The sequence below is a fragment of the Mercenaria mercenaria genome, chromosome 9 (assembly GCF_021730395.1).
Source record: "Mercenaria mercenaria strain notata chromosome 9, MADL_Memer_1, whole genome shotgun sequence".
In the NCBI taxonomy this organism is placed as follows: domain Eukaryota; kingdom Metazoa; phylum Mollusca; class Bivalvia; order Venerida; family Veneridae; genus Mercenaria; species Mercenaria mercenaria.
Genome location: NC_069369.1, coordinates 64,881,848 through 64,904,994, shown reverse-complemented (window position 1 = coordinate 64,904,994; position 23,147 = coordinate 64,881,848). Strand labels below are relative to the sequence as shown.

At 36.2% G+C, this 23,147-nt stretch overlaps 2 protein-coding genes across 2 annotated transcripts in view; one reads left to right on the top strand and one right to left on the bottom strand.

The window, feature by feature from the left end:
* Positions 1–3,994, bottom strand: part of LOC123547313 (transient receptor potential cation channel subfamily M member-like 2) — a 46,066-nt gene extending 42,072 nt beyond the window's left edge. Inside the window, exon 1 of the mRNA XM_053550613.1 lies at positions 3,863–3,994. The gene's annotated coding sequence lies outside the window, so the exon portion shown is untranslated. The remainder of the gene's footprint in view (positions 1–3,862) is intronic.
* Positions 1,592–22,061, top strand: LOC123547315 (probable phosphoglycerate mutase). Its single transcript, XM_045334308.2, has 7 exons — positions 1,592–1,608; positions 4,181–4,345; positions 9,718–9,927; positions 11,073–11,156; positions 11,699–11,797; positions 13,032–13,140; positions 20,990–22,061. The coding sequence occupies exons 2-7, from the start codon at positions 4,214–4,216 to the stop codon at positions 21,109–21,111; spliced, it is 756 nt and encodes a 251-aa protein (XP_045190243.1). The 5' UTR covers positions 1,592–1,608; positions 4,181–4,213; the 3' UTR covers positions 21,112–22,061.
* Positions 22,062–23,147: the final 1,086 nt, after the last annotated feature.

Below are 23,147 nucleotides of genomic sequence, written 5' to 3'. Positions count from 1 at the left end.
TTTTTATTGTCTTTAGATGTAATAACGTTTGAATCAAACCTGTTTTAAGCAGCCAGTCAAGGCAGCAAGGCAGGTGGAAATTAGAACAAAATGAGGAAGTTACCATAGCATACTAGCTGTTTAATACAGTTGGCTGCTAAGACAAGTTTAACAGTATTTCTTTTACCTAGCAGTATTTAAACTGTGTTACAGAAATATGAGGTCAATGTGGAGATAACAAAAAGCTTGTAATGGTTATCAAATCTTTTTTAAAAGGTTAAATTAGACTGTTGAAAGACTGTAGTATCATTGTAAATTATTGCAGACACAAGTGACATGTATAAGAACAAATTGAGCTCAATCCCTTTAAAACTAAAGTTTTTTTTAATTTCTTTAACAGTAAAAATTCAGTCAGGATGACCCAGTAACAAACATATTTTTATCCAGTGACTAGACCCTGGCTCAATAACTGAATGTGAACAACTCTCCAATGATCAGTTAATTTTATGCAACCATCAAAAAATAAAAAAATAAAGAGCATCGCCTGAGTTACAATTCACTAATATTACAAGCTGCTTAGGTATGCCCAATCTGTTTAAAAAGTATTAAATGACAGGCTTGATAAACAACAGGCAGAAATAAAGTACACAACAAAATTTAAATGGGAAATTGCAGATAAACCGCCCACCTCTATACATTTTTCTTGTTAACTACTTTACTTGTCAGTCATGCTTGTTTTAATGTTGCCTTTAATCCTACATTTAATGAACAGTCCACTAAGATGGGAACATTATAACACTTACTAAAGATATGTCCGACAGAACATTTGGGAAAAATTAATGGAATGGCCCTCTTCCATATAAAAAAAACCCTGAAATTTATGCATTTCCATAGAAAGGACCAAAATTACCCATCCAATTTGTTTTCCAGGCAATAGTTAGTGTTGAATTATATATTTTTATAGTAATATATTATTATTTCCTGAAAAAAGTTCAGATATGGAATGGACGGTGTTTATCAATAGAAAAAAAACAATGAAATTTTAATGCTTAATGACAGAATTAAAGAACAGGAATGACAAACATTATTACTCAGATAGAGATAAAGGAAATAGCTGGGCTTAATTCATACAACACTGGCTAGTATTTCATCTAACGCTATTTAGTCTGGCGCAGCGCCAGGCCCTTTTAAGCCCCGACCACTTGCCGTAACTGCCACCCATTAATTGTCGACATTAGCAGCCTTAATTAATCCGTTACACACGTCATGTATACTGTAGTATGCCCTTAGGCGTGTATCAAAAGTCGGTGGATACGGTAGTAAATATCAGCTGACAAGTGTGGTGTGTATTGATCACATATTTAAAGTGGAGAGCAATAATTATATATTTATGTAGCGGTGAGTTGAATATTTGTTAGGTATGATAAACGTTTTGTTTTCACAAGTGAATCAATTACATTATGAAATGGATTAATTAATGTGAATGATAAAGGATTAAAGATGTTTTACGGTTTACGATATTAATTTATTGTTGTTAGAAAACTTGTTATTCGCAAAGAAGATTTGAAAATAAGTGACGACGTAATTAATGCAGCGTGGATCTAAAACATAACTGGAATCAATTTACAGGTAATTAAATGTAATATTTCTAGCACTAAACGCATAATTATTAGCACAGAAATTGTTATTCGTTTCCAAAATTTTGATGAAAACGCATCGTAAATTAAGGCAAGATGCCGTCTGAAAAACGGAGACTAATACAACTCCAAAATGGCTATCCCGATCACGTGATGGGTACACCGAAATGTCCCCTGATATTTCAACTGAGAATGTCCCACAGGTGTACGGAACTGATGCATGTACAGCTAGCCCAACTGAAACATGTGCAAATTTATTTTTTAAATAAAGCACCTGTCAGGCATGGCCAGTCATAAATGTAAGTTTTCTGACTATGATTTCAAACAAGAAATATTAAGAATAAGTACATTTAATTTGATGAAGGACCTAACACAAAACCAGATCAATACTTCACATTTTATGGTAGTCTAAATAATGAGACCTCGGGCAGACCGATTTTACATTTTGATATTTTACGTTGTCTACCTAGAGGTCTCAACTAGAAACAATCAAAACTGTGGTGGAAACTGTGGTCAATTGAAATTACGATTTATCAGTAGTCACGATTTTTCTTTAGCCCTAACTGTTTACCTGTTGTTTTAAATCATAAAGTGTAAATAAAAAACATAAGAACAGGACATATTTATCAAGAATTTCTGTTGTAAAAAATTTAAACCTCTAACGTTTCAATCGTCTTCATGTAATGGCGGTCGGAGGCGTGACCAATGAAAACGTTTCGTGTAGTAATGTGTTTACCGGTGATCGGCCATTTTCCAGTATGTAGTACACCCGTGTTAAACCTTGGCATTTTTTTAACTACCATAGTTTGAATTTTTCTCAAGAAATCTCGGTAATATATACATCATTGAAAAGGAAAAATTACAGGCTTTCTATGTATGTATTTCTTTTTTTTTATCCGTTGCATTATTATATTCAACATCACTAATCTCGCGTCATCACTAATTTCGCGGTATTTGAGTTGCGCCACCTACGTGGTGTTTACCGGTGAAGTTCGTGGACCTATTTTACTCATGCTGGCAAAAAATGTTCCTACCTGCAGTTACATTGCTAAATATCTGTCAATATTTATTAAAATGGTTTTTTTCACATATCTATTGCAAAAATCCATGAATTAAGCAAATATTTGCAACGTTTACAAGTTCGTCTACCAGCTGATCGGCATTTGTCCTCATTAATTATGCAAATTAAGTCCCGCCTATAGGTTAGAGGACACCAAGTTTTACGTAACATCCCCCAGCTACACAAAAATGAATGAAATATCAGTATCAGGCGCAACTTCAAAACGTCTTAACTCGACGGATTTTAAGGGGGAGGAAGGGATATGGGGGCCCCCTGACCATCTCCTCAAAATACACCCATTATACTGAGCAGTGAATTTGAACATGTTAGATAACTACCAAATAGAAACTATTAAGTAATGGTACGATTCTTAGGCTCCGCTACATTATGACCACGCCCGCGAACTTGCGATTTACTTGCAACATATCTGGTATGTCCGCTGCCCGGAGGAGAATATTTTCGATAGTGCCAATGTGAACAGATAATATTAAACGTTTAAATTGGCGTTTAATGACTTTTGAGTGTTCCTGTTAGTTTGACTTAGATAGCTTTTCAATGTTTGAATTATTTTTTATGTTTTTTAACCTATGTTAGTTTGATTGACACAATTGTTGACCTATACCGCGACATTAGTGATGTGACGTCACATGATAACAATGGCTGACTATTGTTGTTCGAAGTACACATGGATGTTTCTCGAATGATATCTTATTCATTTTCACATAGTTATTGATGCATATGACATGAAATATTGTGGTAAAGACAAGAACTACACTGTTGTGTTGATTCTTGTTTAATGTCGTTACGTCGAATGTCAAGTACCGCGACATTACAGATGAACGGTATATAGACTTTTTTTTACCTATGCTCGACCAGATTGATACAAGGATGCTGGGAAGGAAATAAATGAACAAAAACCGTCAGTTCAAAGGTTTATTTCAATAAACATGTACATTTATAAATAGTGGTCGAGCACTTGGCTGGTCGAGCATAGGTAAAATGACTCTAACATAAATCCCGCCTAACGGATTCCATTGGGTGTTACTTACGCAAAGAAGGACAGTGCTACCACATTCTTTACCTTTTCTGGTTTGTACTCGGAGGCGAATATCGACAAGTCAAAATAATATAACGATATTCAACTCTCGAGTACAGTTATTTGGACTAATTTTATGGGTGAAATTACCTGAATTCTATTCACCTTTGTGCAACCATGGCAAGTATGTACACTTCCTGTCAAACAAAATTCGAAAGGAATACCAATCGGAAATAGCACTCGCAAGTCGTTCTGATAAGTGTAGTGTAATGTATAAGATTTCATACTTACGATGATATATTTACTTAAAGTAATAAATCAAATGAGCACATTGATCCGAAAGACACTGAAATAAAATTCCACATTTTCGGAAATGATACCAATGAAGTCCTTTCGGTTTTCATTTACTGTGTTACTTCCCTTGTTTTCTCAAGAAACTAAAGGTGAAGGTCATTGTTTTTTTTTCAGCCGGCCAAGGTGACGGAGAAATCTCTAGCAAAAATGGCTACGAAGTATACAATGGTCCTTGTTAGACATGGTGAAAGTAACTACAACAAGGAGAACAGGTTTTGTGGATGGTTCGATGCAGATCTTTCGGAACTTGGCATAGAGGAAGCAAAGAACGCTGGAAAGGTAACGTCAGTTCGTTCTTGGCATGTTTCGACCCTTTCTTTCCCATTTGCAGACATTTAAATAGGAACGTCATCATGAACTGCTTGTCAAATGAATTTGGATAGGAAATGGCTAGGGGTCTAGTTACCGGACCTCTTGACAACCCGTACGCTAGCAAGACATTTCGACCCCATTTCGACCCCAAGACATTTCAACACAAGAGACCATTCGACCCCAAGACATTTCAACCCCAAGTTCTTGGACACAGGGTTTTTTCTAGCTTATTTGGGAACATAGCCTATACCCCCAAACTTGGGAATTTTGACGCGTAAATTTTCCAAATTGGGAAATAATTAGTCCCATAGGATATAGAAAGGATGTGTTTAACAGGTCTAGGAAAGTGGTATCGTTGGAAGCCCTTGAGCCGTCCCTTCCCTTGACCCGTTACCATGTTTAGTTTTGACTTATATCTCCCGAGGTCTATCACCGCACGTGTGCAAACTGTGGAAAAACTTTTTACTTCCATTTTAATTTTTTTCTTGGAAGAAGATGATGAATTATGCAGAGAAAACATAAATTATTTGCATAATTTCATTTTGAATCAACTAAAACTTACTTTTTATGCCCATCCTCCAAAGATTCATCGAAGATTCTTTGTAATAAAAGCTTATTTTTCAGGATAAAATTTGCGTCTGCTTTGTTTACATTTCCTCAATGAATGTCCCGTGATGTGACAAATAACTTGGGCATTCCAAAATGGCCGATATCTAAATAACATGTGCTGTTTTTCTGTTAGTTTCTTTCTATAACTTAGAAAACTATTCTGAAAATATTGCATGGATTGAAAAGAATAGGAACATTTATTAAGGTAAGATTAAAATTTTCCTAAAGTGTTATAGATTATAAATGCATTTTTGCTGGAAATCATTAAAGGGATGGCTCATGGGCTCCTGAGGATATATTTACAGATTATCTGTAAATTTACAGATAATCTATAATTTTACAGATTTTTCGATCTATAAATTTACAGATCGAGGGTTCAACGCAATAAGGGCGTATCTACATATAATAATTATATGTAGATACGCCCTTGTTGCGTTGAACCGTTGAGATCAAATGTTTGAAAACTGCTAAAATCATACTTTGACTCAAAATCGCAGCTTGAAATTAATTGATTTACTTATGGTATGCATCAATAAAGGTCAGTTGTAACTTTCAGTCATTTCTGTTGACTTCGTTTGATTTTTTTGAAAATGCCAAAAATTCAAAATCAATAAAAGTGGCTGAAACTCATAAATGATGTTAATTTGTGCATACTGTAAATAAACCAATTAATTTCAAGCTGCGGTTTTGGGAAAAAATGTAATTTCATAAATTTTCATATAAACAATCTGTAAATTTATAGATCAAAAAATCTGTAAAATTATAGATAATCTAATCTGTAAATTTACCACTTTCCTAGACCTGTTTAAGCACTTTCTCATACACTTGTTTCACATTGTACAACCTCTTTAACATACTTCCATTACAAAATTGTCCATAATTTGAGAAGTGTTTGTGCAATTTTGATGACATTTTTTTTCAGCATGTAGATTGGGAATTTTTGCACTCATTTTGGGGAAAAAAACATACTTTTTGGCATTGGGAATATAGCCCAATAACGGCTATAAAAACGGCCGAAAAAAAAACCTGGGACATTTCGAACCCATTCTATGTTATGCATAGTAGGTTAAAAGATGTTAATTTATTTGAAAAGTGGTGTATATATTTATCATTTTTAGAGATAACTATTAAAGATACCATGTACAGGTTGGAGACTTCCCCTGGATTGAGAGACATTCTCTCGATCTAAACATTGTCTCTCATTCGAAAGACAAAATGTCTTTTGATCGAAAGACTCAAATTAGCTTAAGCAATGAATACATTACATTCGGCAGCAAGAAAAGGTAACCATGTTATAACTGTGAAGGGAAGTAATTTAACATAAAATATGAGAAGAGACTATGACTGGCAAATGTAAGGACTGAGACCAGTCTACTGTAACTATGGATTTAATCTAAAACAGGGAAAAATATTAGCAGGGGCCCAGTCGCCCAGTGCTCCTAAATTTTGGTCTGGGCCCCTAAATTTTAGGTCAGATTGCCTATACGCCTATTATTAAATTTTAAATATTCATTTTAGGCAGTCTGGGCCCCCAAACCAAAATGCTTAATATTTTCCCCTGTCTAAAATATAGTTTATTCAATTTAACAATAACAGAAATGTTTACACCTGGTTGATTAGGTGTTTGAAGCATAGCATAGTTAATCCTTAAACACCTCATTAATTACTCAATGGCACGTGTTAACCGTTGTTAATATTGTCTATTGTGTCACTGTGGTCATTAAAGACTTAATCTTTGGACATCAAAGTGGTCTCATTAGCATGATTAGGACAGTCCGAAAAACGCAAATATTCTAATAACGTTACTATTTCATACCAAAGTATTATTAAAAGAAAAACATTCTTCGAAATATAAATTTAATGGCATAATGACATTAAATAACAAGAGCTGTCTCCATAGGATGACATATGCCCCCGATGGCACTTTGAATGAATAGTTATGGCCGATGTTAGAGTTTAGGACCTTTGACCTACGGAGCTGGGTCTTGTGCGCGACATGTCGTCTTACTGTGCCACACATTCATGCGTAGTTATTTTAAAATCCATGCATGAATGACAAAGATATGGACCGGACACGCCCATCAATGCACTATCATGAAAAATGACCTTTAACGTCTGAGTGTGACCTTGACCTTTGAGCTACGGACCTGGGTCTTGCGCGCGACACGTCGTCTTACTGTGGTACACATTCATGCCAAGTTATTTGAAAATCCATCCATGGTTGACAAAGATATGGACCGGACACGCCCATCAGTGCACTATCCTTTAATGTCTAAGTGTGACCTTGACCTTTGAGCTACGGACCTGGGTCTTGTGCGCGACACGTCGTCTTACTGTGGTACACATTCATGCCAAGTTATTTGAAAATCCATCCATCGATGACAAAGATATGGACCGGACACGCCCATCAATGCACTATCCTTTAATGTCTAAGTGTGACCTTGACCTTTGAGCTACGGACCTGGGTCTTGTGCGCGACACGTCGTCTTACTGTGGTACACATTCATGCCAAGTTATTTGAAAATCCATCCATCGATGACAAAGATATGGACCGGACACGCCCATCAATGCACTATCCTTTAATGTCTAAGTGTGACCTTGACCTTTGAGCTACGGACCTGGGTCTTGCGCGCGACACGTCGTCTTACTGTGGTACACATTCATGCCAAGTTATTTGAAAATCCATCCATCGATGACAAAGATATGGACCGGACACGCCCATCAATGCACTATCCTTTAATGTCTAAGTGTGACCTTGACCTTTGAGCTACGGACCTGGGTCTTGTGCGCGACACGTCGTCTTACTGTGGTACACATTCATGCCAAGTTATTTGAAAATCCATCCATCGATGACAAAGATATGGACCGGACACGAAAATTGCGGACAGACTGACAGACCGACAGACGGACAGACGGTTCAAAAACTATATGCCTCCCTTCGGGGGCATAAAAAACTGATCCATTGATATCTATATCAGTTCATGAACTCTAATCCTACAACATAAATACATAGGCATTCAGGGGTGGCGAAATATGATTTTGACTTGCTTGTCTGTTTATGTCAATTGCTATTTTGTACTTGTCCATATGATAGTTGTATAGTAAATTCTGGTCAAATTTCACTTGTCCGTACAAGCTTTGGGACAACCTGGGCAATACGGACAATTGAATTTGCCACCCCTGCGGCATTAATATTATCTAAAAGGCACACTTGGTAATTAAAAAGAGGCATTAATATTATCTAAAAGGCACACTTGTTGGTAATTAAGTAGTTTTAATTTACTCAATTATCCTAATATTAAAAATTTTCCAAACTTATATCACATTTTAAAAAAAGAAAAGATCAACACAATCCCGTTTCCGTACGTCATTCAATTGCATGTTATACATCAGGTCAGAGACTTCCCCTGGATTGAGAGACAGTCTTTCGATATAAACACTGTCTCTCGTTTGAAAGACGAAATGTCTTTCGCTTGAAAGACAGTATTTAGCTTAAGTGTTGAAAAAACACGAAATCATTATTAAAACAATCATTTAATTACAGTCACATTATTCAAAAAACATAAACAAGTTGAATCTGCAACGAAAAAAAAATTAAAAATATAGTATTTATTAGTAGGGCCGGACTTTCTGCAATATATTGAGAGTAAGACTTAAGTGACATACCAAATTGAATGCCAAATTTAAAAAGATACCTTCAACTGTTTTTGAGATAATTCATGTAATATCAAATTAAACAATGCTCAACATCACATAGCGTAAGAATAGAATATACATTTACAGCTGGTAAGCATAACAAAAATTATTGCCCACGACTGTGAGGTTAAGATTTAGAGCTTATTGGATAAATTACATGTACATGTACAACAGAGTAAATGTTATAAATATCAATGTAAAAACTTCACATATCTTGCTATGTGTATGGAGAGTTATGGTGCACAGCCTTGTGACAATGTAGTTGCAGCTTTGTTGATCATATTATTCAGATTATTTAAGTAACGCCACAGATGTGTACTAGTATTGAAAATATGTTTAAAAGTACTATGTAATGACGGCTTTAAGCTCAACTGTTTGGAGAGTTATTCTACTTGCCCAGGCAAGCATCCACATCTTCGTTAAAATTTGATTCAAGGTCTTTGTCTCTGTTTAAACTTACTTCTTGATGGATTTGCTTCAGTTTTGAAATAGTTGTTCATGATCATCATCATCACCCACATCAGATGACACCAGGGCCATAACTGTCAACTCTTAACAATATTTTAGGATTTATGCCCCCTTTTAGGTCAACTATTTGACATTTTGAAATATGATAAATGATATATGAAAGGTGTTAACTAAGGACTGGTCCTGTTTCAGGCATTTGACTGCCTGGATTTCTATATATGAGCCATGCCATGAGAAAACCAACATAGTGGCTTTGCGACCAGCATGGATCCAGACCAGCCTGCGCATCCGCGCAGTCTGGTCAGGATCCATGCTGTTCGCTTTCAAAGTCTATTGCAATTAGAGAAACTGTTAGCGAACAGCATGGATCCTGACCAGACTGTGTGGATGCGCAGGCTGGTCTGGATCTATGCTGGTCGTAAAGCCACTATGTTGGTTTTCTCATGACACGGCTCATATGTCTGTTGAAAAGGGAAATTTCAGGCTTTAGAAAGTAGGTTTACAGGCTTCACATTTTCAGCAGAACCCGAGGTCTATTAAAAATTATTTATTTTTTTACTTTTCAGATGCTGAAGGAGAAGAATTACACCTTTGATATAGCATACACAAGTGTATTGAAACGTGCAGTCAAAACCTTATATTTTGTGCAAGATGAACTAGATATGCACTGGATTCCAGTTATACGACATTGGAGGTTGAATGAACGTCACTATGGTGGACTGCAGGGTCTGAATAAATCCGAGACCGCTGCAAAACACGGTGAAGCCCAAGTCAAGGTATCAGTCAATATGAATATACATTGCTAGTCCTGTTAAATGTGTTTAGTGAGGGGCTTTGTATATGTTTCAATATTTGATATAATCTGTTCTGAGGTTGTTTGTATAGTTTACAGCATAATGTAAACATTAAAAGACACTCATTCCAAGGCAGATCTTATATTTCCGCATTATTTAAAATTTTGACAGAAACACCTATTTATTACACATATACATTTACAATTGGTAACAAGTAGGTTATGTGTTTATTTAATCTTGTAAATGTTTAAGTAATAGCATGATGCAGCCTGAATATGTGCATTAACATGATTAAAGTTTATGTAAACAGGTTTGTTACATCTGTTCAAGTTGAAATTTTGTTATGTATAGGTTTTATACTTTGTCCATGAATGTTAGAACTTCTGTGTTCTTAGAGAGAATGTATACGAATAAATCACCACCACTATGGCAAAATGCCTAGAGATAATTTATCAGAACAAATCACTACAACAATACACCAGACTAATTATGACAAAGTGCTTAGCAGTACAAACTTGTGTGTATATTTCACAACAAGTCCACAAACTCAATGAAGATCGGTTCATTCCAGCTTTATGACTGCCTGTACTACAACTGGTATTGTCACAAATCTCTGTACTCGTGTCTCACAAATCAGCAGTGACATTTAATTTAGTATTTCTAACTCATTGGAACCAGAGAAGCTACATATTCTCTTTGAATGTTAACTGGATCATGAGTCCAGATTGGGAACACATTTGAGCAGGTTGAGAGACTTTCCCTAAACATAGACCTTAATAGTAAAAAATATTTTAATATTTTGAAAAAGAAGTTTGTTATTCAAGAGGTATGTCTGGGATAGTTTGTGTATTCATAATGTAACAAATAGTATTATACCAAACACAAAGACATTTGTACATTCAATTAGCTTTGGAATATTTATGTGCCTAAACTAAATATCTACCCTAGTCCAGTGGAACTTTCAAAACATTTTTCAGGAGGACAGTGCGCAATAGCCTCTCCTATTTATTCTGAACAATGTGTACAATTACTTTGTTTAAACCATCATGTTAAGTTTGAGTTGTGCTTCATTTAATGTAGTCAGCTTGTTGGTATTATGGTATCTGTTTTGTCTATTTTCTCAACAGGTTTGGAGACGGTCTTATGACACCCGTCCACCAGCACTGGAGGCTAGCGATAAACGATCTGCTACAAATGAGGCAAAATATGGCGTAAGTTTTTTATTACCACCGTTTACACACAGTACTTTGCTCACAACTGAAATAAAGTTTATTCACTGCTGATAAATGTTAACAATTTATAATTCATGCTTTTATATGTATATGAGAGTTATGTGTTTGCATTATCTTAATAGAAAGTACCAGTTAGTAATCTACTTACCAAAAGCTAAGAAATCATTTAATTTCCTGGTTTGGGCAAAAATGCCTATTTTTTTAGTGTTACGAATTCACAGATTTTAACTTTTAAATCTAAAATGAATGGAAATTTTATTTATTATTGGGATTTAATTTATTTTGTTGTTGGACACAACCTTAAAATCCACAAAAATTAGTCCACCACAGATTTTAAGGATTTCACTTAAGTATTTAGCTACGTTAAAGTAGATTGCCTTTAAAATGGTGCAATAAAGGGTGTGTTTATTACCAGTATTTCATTAATTCTTGGTCAAACAGATTGGGACGAGTGTGTGGAGATGGGTGGGTGGGTGTGAGGAGTGTTAAAACTGGCTGATTTATTTGTTGTATTATTTCAGATGTATGATACAGCTGTAGTACCACTTTGTGAATGTTTAAAAGATACTGTAGCTAGAGTGCTTCCATACTGGCATGATGTCATTGTTCCAACTATCAAGGTTAGTAATGCCAAAAGTCTCTCTGAGTATCAAAGTAGGGATGTCACTAATTGAGAAATATTGTTTTGATATATGAGCCGCGTCATGAGAAAACCAACATAGTGGCTTTGCGACCAGCATGGATCCAGACCAGCCTGTTCATCTGCGCAGTCTGGTCAGGATTCATGCTGTTCGTTTTCAATGCCTATAGCAATCAGAGAAACCGTTAGCGAACAGCATGGATCCTGACCAGACTGCGCAGATGCGCAGGCTGGTCTGGATCCATGCTGGTCGCAAAGCCACTTTGTTGGTTTTCTCATGACGCAGCTCATATCACTTACAGGATATAAGGGAAATGGTATAAGAAATTGTGTTATTTCCCTGGCAATGTTTTGAACTACAGTTTTGTTTTGTTTTGCTGAATTATATTATAATCAAATAAAAGTTTTTAACTAGGAATATAAAGTTGTATACAACTAAGTTTGAGTAATTATAATGTATGTTACTGATTAATTTGATATTGTAGTAATCAGTCACCTTGAAGATACATAATTATGTTACATGTATAATAATGTATATTGTTTAAGTTTATTTATAGTATAATCCACTTATCCATTGTTGGTGAGAACTTCAGGTGAACATAAGTATGTGTTTTGATGGATATTGTGAGCTACTGTGATTACTTCATTGAAGAGGTTTCCTCTGGGCCTTAAGTTTTATAAAGTGAGTTTAGGGACCTGTTGCGGGGGCATCCGTGGCCGAGTGGTTAAGGTCGCTGACTTCAAATCACTTGCCCCTCATCGTTGTGGGTTCGAGCATTGAATTCTTCATGTGAGGAAGCTATCTAGCTGGCTTACAGAAGGTCGGTGGTTCTACACAGGTGCCCACTCATGATGAAATAATGCACATAGGGGCACCTGGGGTCTTCCTCAAAGCTGGAAAGTCACCGTATTACCTATAATTGTGTCGGTGCGACGTTAAACCCAACAAAATAAATAAATAAATAGAGACCTGTTGCAGAATGCTGATTTGCCATTGCATTGGTCAATTTCCAAAATGTGCTAAGAAAAAAAAAACAATCAGATAATGGAGTTCAATAGTTTTGGACCCTGGTTCTTTTACATGCAAGGTTTAAGCTGTAAAATTACCTTACATGACCTTGGTTTAAAGTCGAGGAGTCACTGAGGCTTCAACCTCATGTATTGTAGTCTAGCATCGATCTTCATGCGAAAATTTTAATTCTGTTATATTTCAGTCCGGACAGAAGGTGCTGATTTCTGCCCATGGCAACAGTTTGAGAGCTCTGATAAAGTATCTAGACAATGTATCTGATGCTGAAATCACTGAACTTAATGTACCTACAGGTAAAGTCATTGACAAACCAGTTTTAAAGTAGTTCTGCAAGCTTGATAAACTGTAAGTCTTGGTATGTTTTTAGCTCACCTGTCAGGTTGAGCTTTTGTGATCGCCTTTCGTCCACCGTCCATCCACAGTTTCCTTGTGAACGCGATAGAGACCACATTTTGTATTTGATTTTAATCAAACTTGCAAACAACTTGTATGGGCATAATATCTCGGTTCCTTTCAAAAACTGGCCAGATCCCAACATGGGTTCAAGAGTTATGGCCCCTTAAAGGGCCAAAATTTGCCATTTTTGGCTGTGAACACAATAGAGACCACATTTTGCAATCAACTTTAATCAAACTTACACACACGTTGTATTGGCATAATATCTCGGTTCCTTTTGAAAACTGGCCAGATCCCTTCATGGGTTCCAGAGTTATGGCCCCTCAAAGGGCCAAAATTTGCTTTTTTGGCTTGTGAACACAATAGAAACAACATTTTGCAATCAACTTTAATCTTAATCAAAATTGCACACAACTTGTATTGGCATAATATCTCTGTTCCTTTCGAAAACTGACCAGATCCCATCATGGGTTCCAGAGTTATGTCCCCTCAAAGGGCCAAAATTTGCTATTTTGGCTTTTGCAGTCATATAGAGACTTCAGTTATGGTTTGTTTGATACAAACTTCCAAAATATCTTCAACAACAATAAATCTTGGATTCCATGATAAATCTGTCAGATCCAGTCATAGGTTCCAGAGCTACGGCCCCTGAAAAGAGCCAAAATTTGGTAATTTTTACCTTGTGAACACGATAGAAGTGACATTTTATATTTGATTTTAACCACACTTACACACAACTTAAGTCACATTAAGATCTCGGTTCCTTTCGAAAACTGGCTAGATTCCATCATGGGTTCCAGAGTTCAGGGACAAATTTTTCTATTTTGGCCCTTTCAGCCATATAGAAGTTTCATTTATGCTTTGATTTGATAAACTTGCACAGAATGATTATCTTAATGATCTCTAGGCCAGGATCAAAACTGGGTCATGTCGGGTCAAAAACTAGATCATCAGGTCAAATCAAAGGAAAAGCTTGTTAACAACATAGAGGCCACATTTATGACCCTATCTTCATTAAACTTGGTCAAAATGTTTATCTTGATGATTCCTAGGCCAAGAAATTGTCCTCAAAATTTTCCAGTACTAAGTAGTTTATAAAAATTTGCAGGAGATAAAAAAAATTCAAATCTGTCTAGGTAAAAATTAAGCACATCTCTATCTTTTTACTTAAATTTTCTAAGTATATTCTAAAGTTTTGAAAAATCAGGGTTTAAACTGGATTCTGCAGTGTAGAAAAAAAAATTCTTCTTTACTATCCTGAATTTCAGCGATTGTAAGTTTGACATACCCTAAAAATCCAAGAAAATTAGTCCTCTGCAAAATTAATAATTTCACAGTAGAATGTTGTGTTAATGATTTTAGTGTTTATATTCAGTTGACCTATCACTTCTATATTTTTAGGCATTTCTTCAGAGTAAATGCTTTTCAACAACTTTTCCGTCAGCTCCAACACGACTTGTTTTTGAAATTTAATTCCTTTGAATTTTTTACAAGTTCAGTCTAACAGGACAAAAACACCTTTTTATACACCTGTTTGAAAAATGGAACGTATTATGGGAACGCCCCTGGTGGGCAGGCGGGCGGGAGGCGTCCACAGACTTTGTCCGGAGCATACCTTCTACATGCATGGAGGGATTTTGATGAAACTTGGCACTGTTGTTCACCATCATGAGATGGAGTGTCATGCGCAAGAACCAGGTCCCTAGGTCTAAGGTCAAGGTTACACTTAGAGGTCAAAGGTCAAATTCAAGAATGACTTTGTCCGGAGCATTTCTTCTTCATGCATGGAGGGGTTTTAATGAAAGTCAGCACAATTGTTCACCATCATGAGACGGAATGTCATGCGCAAGAACCAGGTCCCTAGGTCTAAGGTCAAGGTCACACTTAGAGGTCAAAGGATACAAGAATGAAAACCTTGTCCGGAGCATTTCTTCTTCATGCATGAAGGGATTTTGATAATACTTGGCACAAATGTTCACCACCACGAGGTGGAGTGTCATGCGCGAGAACCAGGTCCCTAGGTCTAAGGTTAAGGTCACACTTAGAGGTCAAAGGCTACAAGAATGAAAACCTTGTCCGGAGCATTTCTTCTTCATGCATAGAGGGATTTTGATCTAACTTGGCACAAATGTTCACCACTACGAGACGGAGTGTCATGCACAAAAACCAGGTCCCTAGGTCTAAGGTCAAGGTCATACTTAGAGGCCAAAGGTCAGATACAAGAATGACTTTGTCCGAAGCATTTCTTCTTCATGGAGGGATTTTGATGTAACTTGGCACAATTATACACCATCATGAGACGAAGTGTCATGCGCAGTTCCCTTCTTTAGAATTACTTCCCTTTGTTGTTACTATAAATAGCTTATATTGTAAATTTTTATACGCCCGTTTGAAAAACGGGACGTATTATGGGAACGCCCCTGGCGGGCGGGCGGGCGGGTTGGCGGGCGGGCGGGCGGCGTCCACAGACCTTGTCCGGAGCATATCTTCTACATGCATGAAGGGATTTTGATGAAACTTAGCACAGTTGTTCACCATCATGAGACGGAGTGTCGTGCGCAAGAACCAGGTCCCTAGGTCTAAGGTCAAGGTCACACTTAGAGGTCAAAGGTCAAATTCAAGAATGACTTTGTCCGGACCATATCTTCTACATGCATGAAGGGATTTTGATGAAACTTAGCACAGTTGTTCACCATCATGAGACGGAGTGTCGTGCGCAAGAACCAGGTCCCTAGGTCTAAGGTCAAGGTCACACTTAGAGGTCAAAGGATACAAGAATGAAAACTTTGTCCGGAGCATTTCTTCTTCATGCATAGAGGGATTTTGATATAACTTGGCACAAATGTTCACCACCATGAGGCGGAGTGTCATGCGCAAGAACCAGGTCTCTAGGTCTAAGGTCAAGGTCACACTTAGAGGTCAAAGGATACAAGAATGAAAACCTTGTCCGGAGCATTTCTTCTTCATGCATAGAGGGATTTTGATATAACTTGGCACAAATGTTCACCACCACGAGACGTAGTGTCATGCGCAAGAACCAGGTCCCTAGGTCTAAGGTCAAGGTCACACTTAGAGGCCAAAGGTCAGATACAAGAATGACTTTGTCCGAAGCATTTCTTCTTCATGCATGGAGGGATTTTGATGTAACTTGACACAATTATACACCATCATGAGACGAAGTGTCATGCGCAGTTCCCTTCTTTCGAATTACTTCCCTTTGTTGTTACTATAAATAGCTTATATTGTAACTTTTTCATTACTAGTCGTAGGGAAAAATCGAGACCGCTTTTCTGTAGTACAACATGCATGCTACATCCAATTTTGAGGTGTATTTTGACCAGTCTCTACCTGGTAAAGATTTTTGTGAGGACTTACAATTTTTTTTTTTTTTTTTTTTTTTTTTTTTTTTTTTTTTTTTAAGATTAACTTCCCTTAGTTGTTACTATAAATAACTTATATTGTAACTTTTTAGCTCACCTGTCACAAAGTGACAAGGTGAGCTTTTGTGATCGCGCGGTGTCCGTCGTCCGTCCGTCCGTCCGTCCGTCCGTAAACTTTTGCTTGTGACCACTCTAGAGGTCACATTTTTCATGGGATCTTTATGAAAGTTGGTCAGAATGTTCATCTTGATGATATCTAGGTCAAGTTCGAAACTGGGTCACGTGCCGTCAAAAACTAGGTCAGTAGGTCTAAAAATAGAAAAACCTTGTGACCTCTCTAGAGGCCATATATTTCACAAGATCTTCATGAAAATTGGTCAGAATGTTCACCTTGATGATATCTAGGTCAAGTTCGAAACTGGGTCACGTGCGGTCAAAAACTAGGTCAGTAGGTCTAAAAATAGAAAAACCTTGTGACCTCTCTAGAGGCGATATGTTTCACAACATCTTCATGAAAATTGGTCAGAACGTTCACCTTGATGATATCTAGGTCAAGTTCGAAACTGGGTCACGTGCCATCAAAAACTAGGTCAGTAGGTCAAATAATAGAAAATCCTTGTGACCTCTCTAAAGGCCATATTTTTCATGGGATCTGTATGAAAGTTGGTCTGAATGTTCATCTTGATGATATCTAGGTCAAGTTCGAAACTGGGTCACGTGCGGTCAAAAACTAGGTCAGTAGGTCTAAAAATAGAAAAACCTTGTGACCTCTCTAGAGGCCATATATTTCATGAGATCTTCATGAAAATTGGTCAGAATGTTCACCTTGATGATATCTAGTTCAAGTTTGAAAGTGGGTCACGTGCTGTCAAAAACTAGGTCAGTAGGTCAAATAATAGAAAAACCTTGTGACCTCTCTAGAGGCCATATTTTTCATGGAATCTGTATGAAAGTTGGTCTCTATGTTCATCTTGATGATATCTAGGTCAAGTTCGAAAGTGGGTCACGTGCCTTCAAAAACTAGGTCAGTAGGTCAAATAATAGAAAAACCTTGTGACCTCTCTAAAGGCCATATTTTCCATGGGATCTGTATGAAAATTGGTCTGAATGTTCATCTTGATGATATGTAGGTCAAGTTCGAAATAGGGTCATGTGCGGTTAAAAACTAGGTCAGTAGGTCTAAAAATAGAAAAACCTTGTGACCTCTCTAGAGGCCATACTTTTCATGGGATCTGTATGAAAGTTGGTCAGAGTGTTCATCTTGATGATATCTAGGTCAAGTTTGAAACTGGGTCATGTGCCTTAAAAAACTAGGTCAGTAGGTCAAATAATAGAAAAAACGTTGTGACCTCTCTAGAGGCCATACTTTTCATGGGATCTGTATGAAAGTTGGTCAGAATGTTCATCTTGATGATATCTAGGTCAAGTTTGAAACTGAGTCAACTGCGGTCAAAAACTAGGTCAGTAGGTCTAAAATTATTAAAATCTTTTGACCTCTCTAGAGGCCATATTTTTCAATGGATCTTCATGAAAATTGATCTGAATGTTCACCTTGATTATATCTAGGTCAAGTTCGAAATAGGGTCATGTGCGGTTAAAAACTAGGTCAGTAGGTATAAAAATAGAAAAACCTTGTGACCTCTCTAGAGGCCATATTTTCATGAGATCTTCATGAAAATTAGTGAGAATGTTCACCTTGATGATATCTAGGTAAAGTTCAAAACAGGGTCACGTACCTTCGAAAACTAGGTCAATAGGTCAAAAAATAGAAAAACCTTGTGACCTCTCTAGAGACCATATTTTTCAATGGATCTTCATGAAAATTGGTCAGAATTTTTATCTTGATAATATCTAGGTCAAGTTCAAAACTGGGTCACATGAGCTCAAAAACTAGGTCACTATGTCAAATAATAGAAAAAACGACGACATACTCAAAACTGGGTCATGTGGGAAGAGGTGAGCGATTCAGGACCATCATGGTCCTCTTGTTTATAATTGACCGTAGGGAAAAACCAAGACCACTTTTCTGTGGTACAACATAGATGTTACTTTCCAATTTTAGGTGTATTTTAAGGTATCTCTACCTGGTAAGGAGTTTTTTTGTGGACTTAGAAAAACAAAACACTTAGTTATTACTAAACAACCACAAAATTAAAATTCCATTTGCAAATACAGGTGCTAGAGTAAAGAAATTTGCTGTGACGGGCGTATATTGTGACATTCTTGCACTCTTGTTCATTACTAGTCATAGGGAAAAATCGAGACCACTCTTCTGTAGTACAACATGCATGCTACATCCAATTTTGAGGTGTATTTTGACCAATCTCTACCTGGTAAAGATTTTTTGTGTGGACTTGCAATTTTTTTTTTTTTTTTTTTTTTTTTAAAAAGATTAACTTCCCTTAATTGTTACTATAAATAACTTATATTAACTTATATTGTGACATTTTTATAATTGATCGTAGGGAAAAAACAAGACCTCTTTTCTGTGGTACAACATAGATGTTACTTTCCAATTTTTGGTGTATTTTAAGGTATCTCTACCTGGTAAGGAGTTTTTTTGTGGACTTAGAAAAACAAAAGACTTAGTGATTACTAAACAACCACAAAATTAAAATTCCATCTGCAAATACAGGTGCTAGAATAAAGAAATTTGCTGTGACAGGCGTATATTGTGACATTCTGGCATTCTTGTTTTATTAGCTCACCTGTCACATAGTGACAAGGTGAGCTTTTGTGATCACCCTTCGTCCGTCGTCTGTGCGTGCGTGCGTCAACAATTTCTTGTCTGCACGATAGTGGTTTCATTTATGATTTTATTTTAACCAAACTTGCACACAACTTGTATCACCATAAGATCTTGGTTCCTTTCTTGAACTGGCCAGATTCCGTTATGGGTTCAAGAGTTATGGCCCCTGAAATGGCCAGAATTAGCTATTTTGACCTTGTCTGCGCAATAGCAGCTTCATTTATGATTTTATTTTAACCAAACTTACACACAACTTGTATCACCATAAGATCTTGGTTCCTTTCTTGAACTGGCCAGATTCCTTTATGGGTTCTAGAGTTATGGCCTCTGAAAGGGCCAAAATTAGCTATTTTGACCTTGTCTGCACAATAGCAGCTTCATTTATGATTTAAATTTAATCAAACTTGCACAAAACTTGTGGCACCATAAGATCTCAGTTCCTTTCTTGAACCGGCTAGATCCCGTAATGGGTTCCAGAGTTATGGCCCCTGAAAGGGCCAAAATTAGCTATTTTGACCTTGTCTGCACAATAGCAGCTTCATTTATGATTTGATTTTAACCAAACTTGCACACAACTTGTATAAGGTCTTGGTTCCTTTCTTGAACTGGCCAAATTCCATCATGGGTTCCAGAGTTATGGCCCCTTAAAGGTCCAAAATTGGCTATTTTGGCTTTTGCAGCCATATAGAGACTTCATTTATGGTTTTATTTGATACAAACTTCCAAAATATCTTCAACAACAATAAATCTTGAATTCCATGACAAATCAGATCCAATCGCAGGTTATTTTATATCTGATTACCTCTCCTGATTGTAGTCAAAATAGATTTATATCAGTAAGTACTTATAGGACTTATTTGAAATTTCATTATTGTCATTAGTTGGACTGAGCCAATCAGCGTAGATAACTATGGACTGATTTTATGTCAAATTACCTCCCTTTATTTCAAATTAAAATGGGTATATCTCTGTAATTTATGAAGATACTGATCTGAAATTTCATTTATTTCAACAGATTTATTTGGCAGAGCCTTCTTTTGTTCACTTGCAATAGTTTTTTTTAATTACTTCCCTTTTACGTTGCTATAAATAGCTTATTTTTAGTAACTTTTTTATTATTGGCCGTAGGGAAAAACCGAGACCACCTTTCTGTGGTACAACATGGATGGTACCTCCAATTTTTAGGTGCATTTTGACATATCTGTACCTTGTAAGAATTGTTTTTCCTTTTTGGTTAAATTTCTTCCCTTTGTTGTTCCTGTCCTTTGGACTTAAATATTTTTACTGAGGACCTTCTTGTCCTCAAGTGCAATGATAACAGGTGAGCGATATAGGGCCATCATGGCCCTCTTGTATGTTATTTTGACCTCTCTGAGTAACTTGTCACAAAATATGTTCTAGATTAATGTCATGATTCATTTATTTTTTTTGTTGAAAATGTATAGGTATCAATGTAGTATTTCGAAGAAAAAAACATTATCCAGATCATGTCACAGACGCTGATGCAATAGAATTGATTCAGGTGATATACTTTGAATTCATATATTTTAGAACAGGCTTTCCCTCTGAAAGATCTTGTTACATGAGAAATCAATACTTTGCATTTGTATTTTACAGGTATACCACTTGTATATGAATTAGATGAAAATCTTAAGCCAGTAAAACACTACTATCTAGCCGACGAGGCCGCAGTGAAAGCAGCAATGGACAAAGTTGCCAACCAGGGAAAAGCCAAGTAAACAAAATTCCATGTCAACAGTGTATGGAGTATGAACCTCGACATTTGAGCATTCATTTAATGTGACAGTTCAGATGTTATATGTACACAGTGAATGTGTGTGCCAGCAACAGAATGTACTTTACCTGTGTTGTAATTTACACACTTAGGAAAATAGATGAATATTTGAACAAGGATTTCTTTCTAGATTTTATTTCTCTTACACAAATTGGAAAATTTAATTGATTTTGGCTTTGATATTGCAATATTTTCTTTTATTCTCGAGTAAGTTTAGTTTTAAAAAATTCAACTTTTTTTTAGAATTTCTACTGAAAAAGATTGATCTGGATTTCTTGTGCCATATGCCTGTGTAGTCTGTCTGCCTAGAGGAATGACATGGCATCTGTAGCCTAATTGTGAAGAACAGTTCGAAAATATGGTAGTCCACATATATTTTCAAGTTTCTATTGACAAAAATGTTTACAGTTTTATGTGTACATACTTGACTGCATGAAAAGTCTTCTTACGTTCTCTGTATAACATAGGTTAGAATAATAATAAGAATGTTTTACATTATTGAAATGGTCAAGTTGTGAATTGTGATGATTTTTTAAAAATGTTAACATATTTTAAAGCATAATAGTATTGAGAAATCTCAAGAATGCAAACAGGTTCTAGATAAGATTGCCAAGTAATGTTTCCATGTAGCAGAAAATAGCGAAATGTGTTTTATCAGTTAATTATTTGAGATATGTAAGGCAGTGTTTCAGATTCAACTTCATGTTGAAAGTGACCTAGAGACTAGGGTGCTGTGTGCACTAAGGTTTTACTTTATTTCAGAGATCATTTCAAGATGTAACTGTTATTTATTTTGGGTGTTTTTTCTCTTGCTTGTAAGTGCTATATTCACAAACATTCTTGTTTGTTGTTATCCTTAATGTTAGAAAGGTATTAAAATAATATCATTACAGATTTTTATTGTGTTTTATCTTTATATTGCTGTCCATATGCTAATGTATTTTTCCAGTCTTAGAAAACAATATTTATTTTTGAGCAGTCTTTTTTCTTTCTTGGCTAAATAAAAATATACTTGTAGGCTAGATGACCTCAGTAACCTAGCGGTTAAGGTCACCATCTTTGAATGGCTTGCCTGTGACTGCTTTTGGGTTCAAAAGCTCACTTGAGGTGTAGAATTCTTTCACACGAGGAAGCCTACGTAAGATATTTGGCTTTACTTGGGTTCCCTGTCTGTGCTTGCAATAATGTCGAGAGGTGTTCCTTGGGTCTTCCTTCATCAACGTAATCTGTAACGATATACTTGATGGCTCTATTCTGGACAACAGTGATCTGCTGAATACTATGCTCACAGTCCACAGCCATCTGTACGAATGTCTAGGTTATTACAAACTTGGAAACCTTTTAATCACTAATCAATTAATTGCCTTAAAACTGGCCACACTTCTGTTTGTCTCCTAGTTACAGCATGATAAGATGACTATGAAACAAATACATACTAGTTCTTGCATGCTGGACAGGATTTTCCCAACGTTTTTGCTGGTGCTAAGAAAAATGCGTCTTACATCCCAGGATGCAAGACGACTAGCATGTTTGTAATTTAAGAATGAATGCGTAAATTCATATGCTAATAATGATAAAATAGTGCCAAAAAAGAAACACATTCTTTTTACTTTATTTCTTCTATTAAGGTAGTTCTGCACGTTTGGTAAACGGGAAGTGATGGCGAAAACGTCATTTATCCGGGAAAACATAGAATAAAACCTGATTCGGCGTACGGAAATTAAAATCAGTTTATGAATTAATTGTAATATGTGAGTTAATTTATTATAATGGCACTGTTAACTACTTTCAAAAGTTAAAATATCATATGAAAACATGTGGCACGTTAAATAATTCAAAATTATGTCTTAAATATAGCTTGAAATGGGCAGTTCACTTTAATCATGGCCAAATATCTCAAAAGTAAGCACACGGACCTATACATTTTATTTCACCATATCATAGCCCATATGTTTATTTATCACTCTGAGAAGTTGCATT

What these genes read in the sequence shown, in the direction of transcription:
- LOC123547315 (XM_045334308.2), top strand. Translation starts at nt 4,214, where the DNA reads ATGGCTACGAAGTATACAATGGTCCTTGTTAGACATGGTGAAAGTAAC. An exon ending in ACGGTGAAGCCCAAGTCAAG is followed by an intron (nt 9,928 to 11,072) that starts GTATCAGTCAAT and finishes TTTTCTCAACAG; the next exon opens with GTTTGGAGACGGTCTTATGA. An exon ending in TGAACTTAATGTACCTACAG is followed by an intron (nt 13,141 to 20,989) that starts GTAAAGTCATTG and finishes TGTATTTTACAG; the next exon opens with GTATACCACTTGTATATGAA.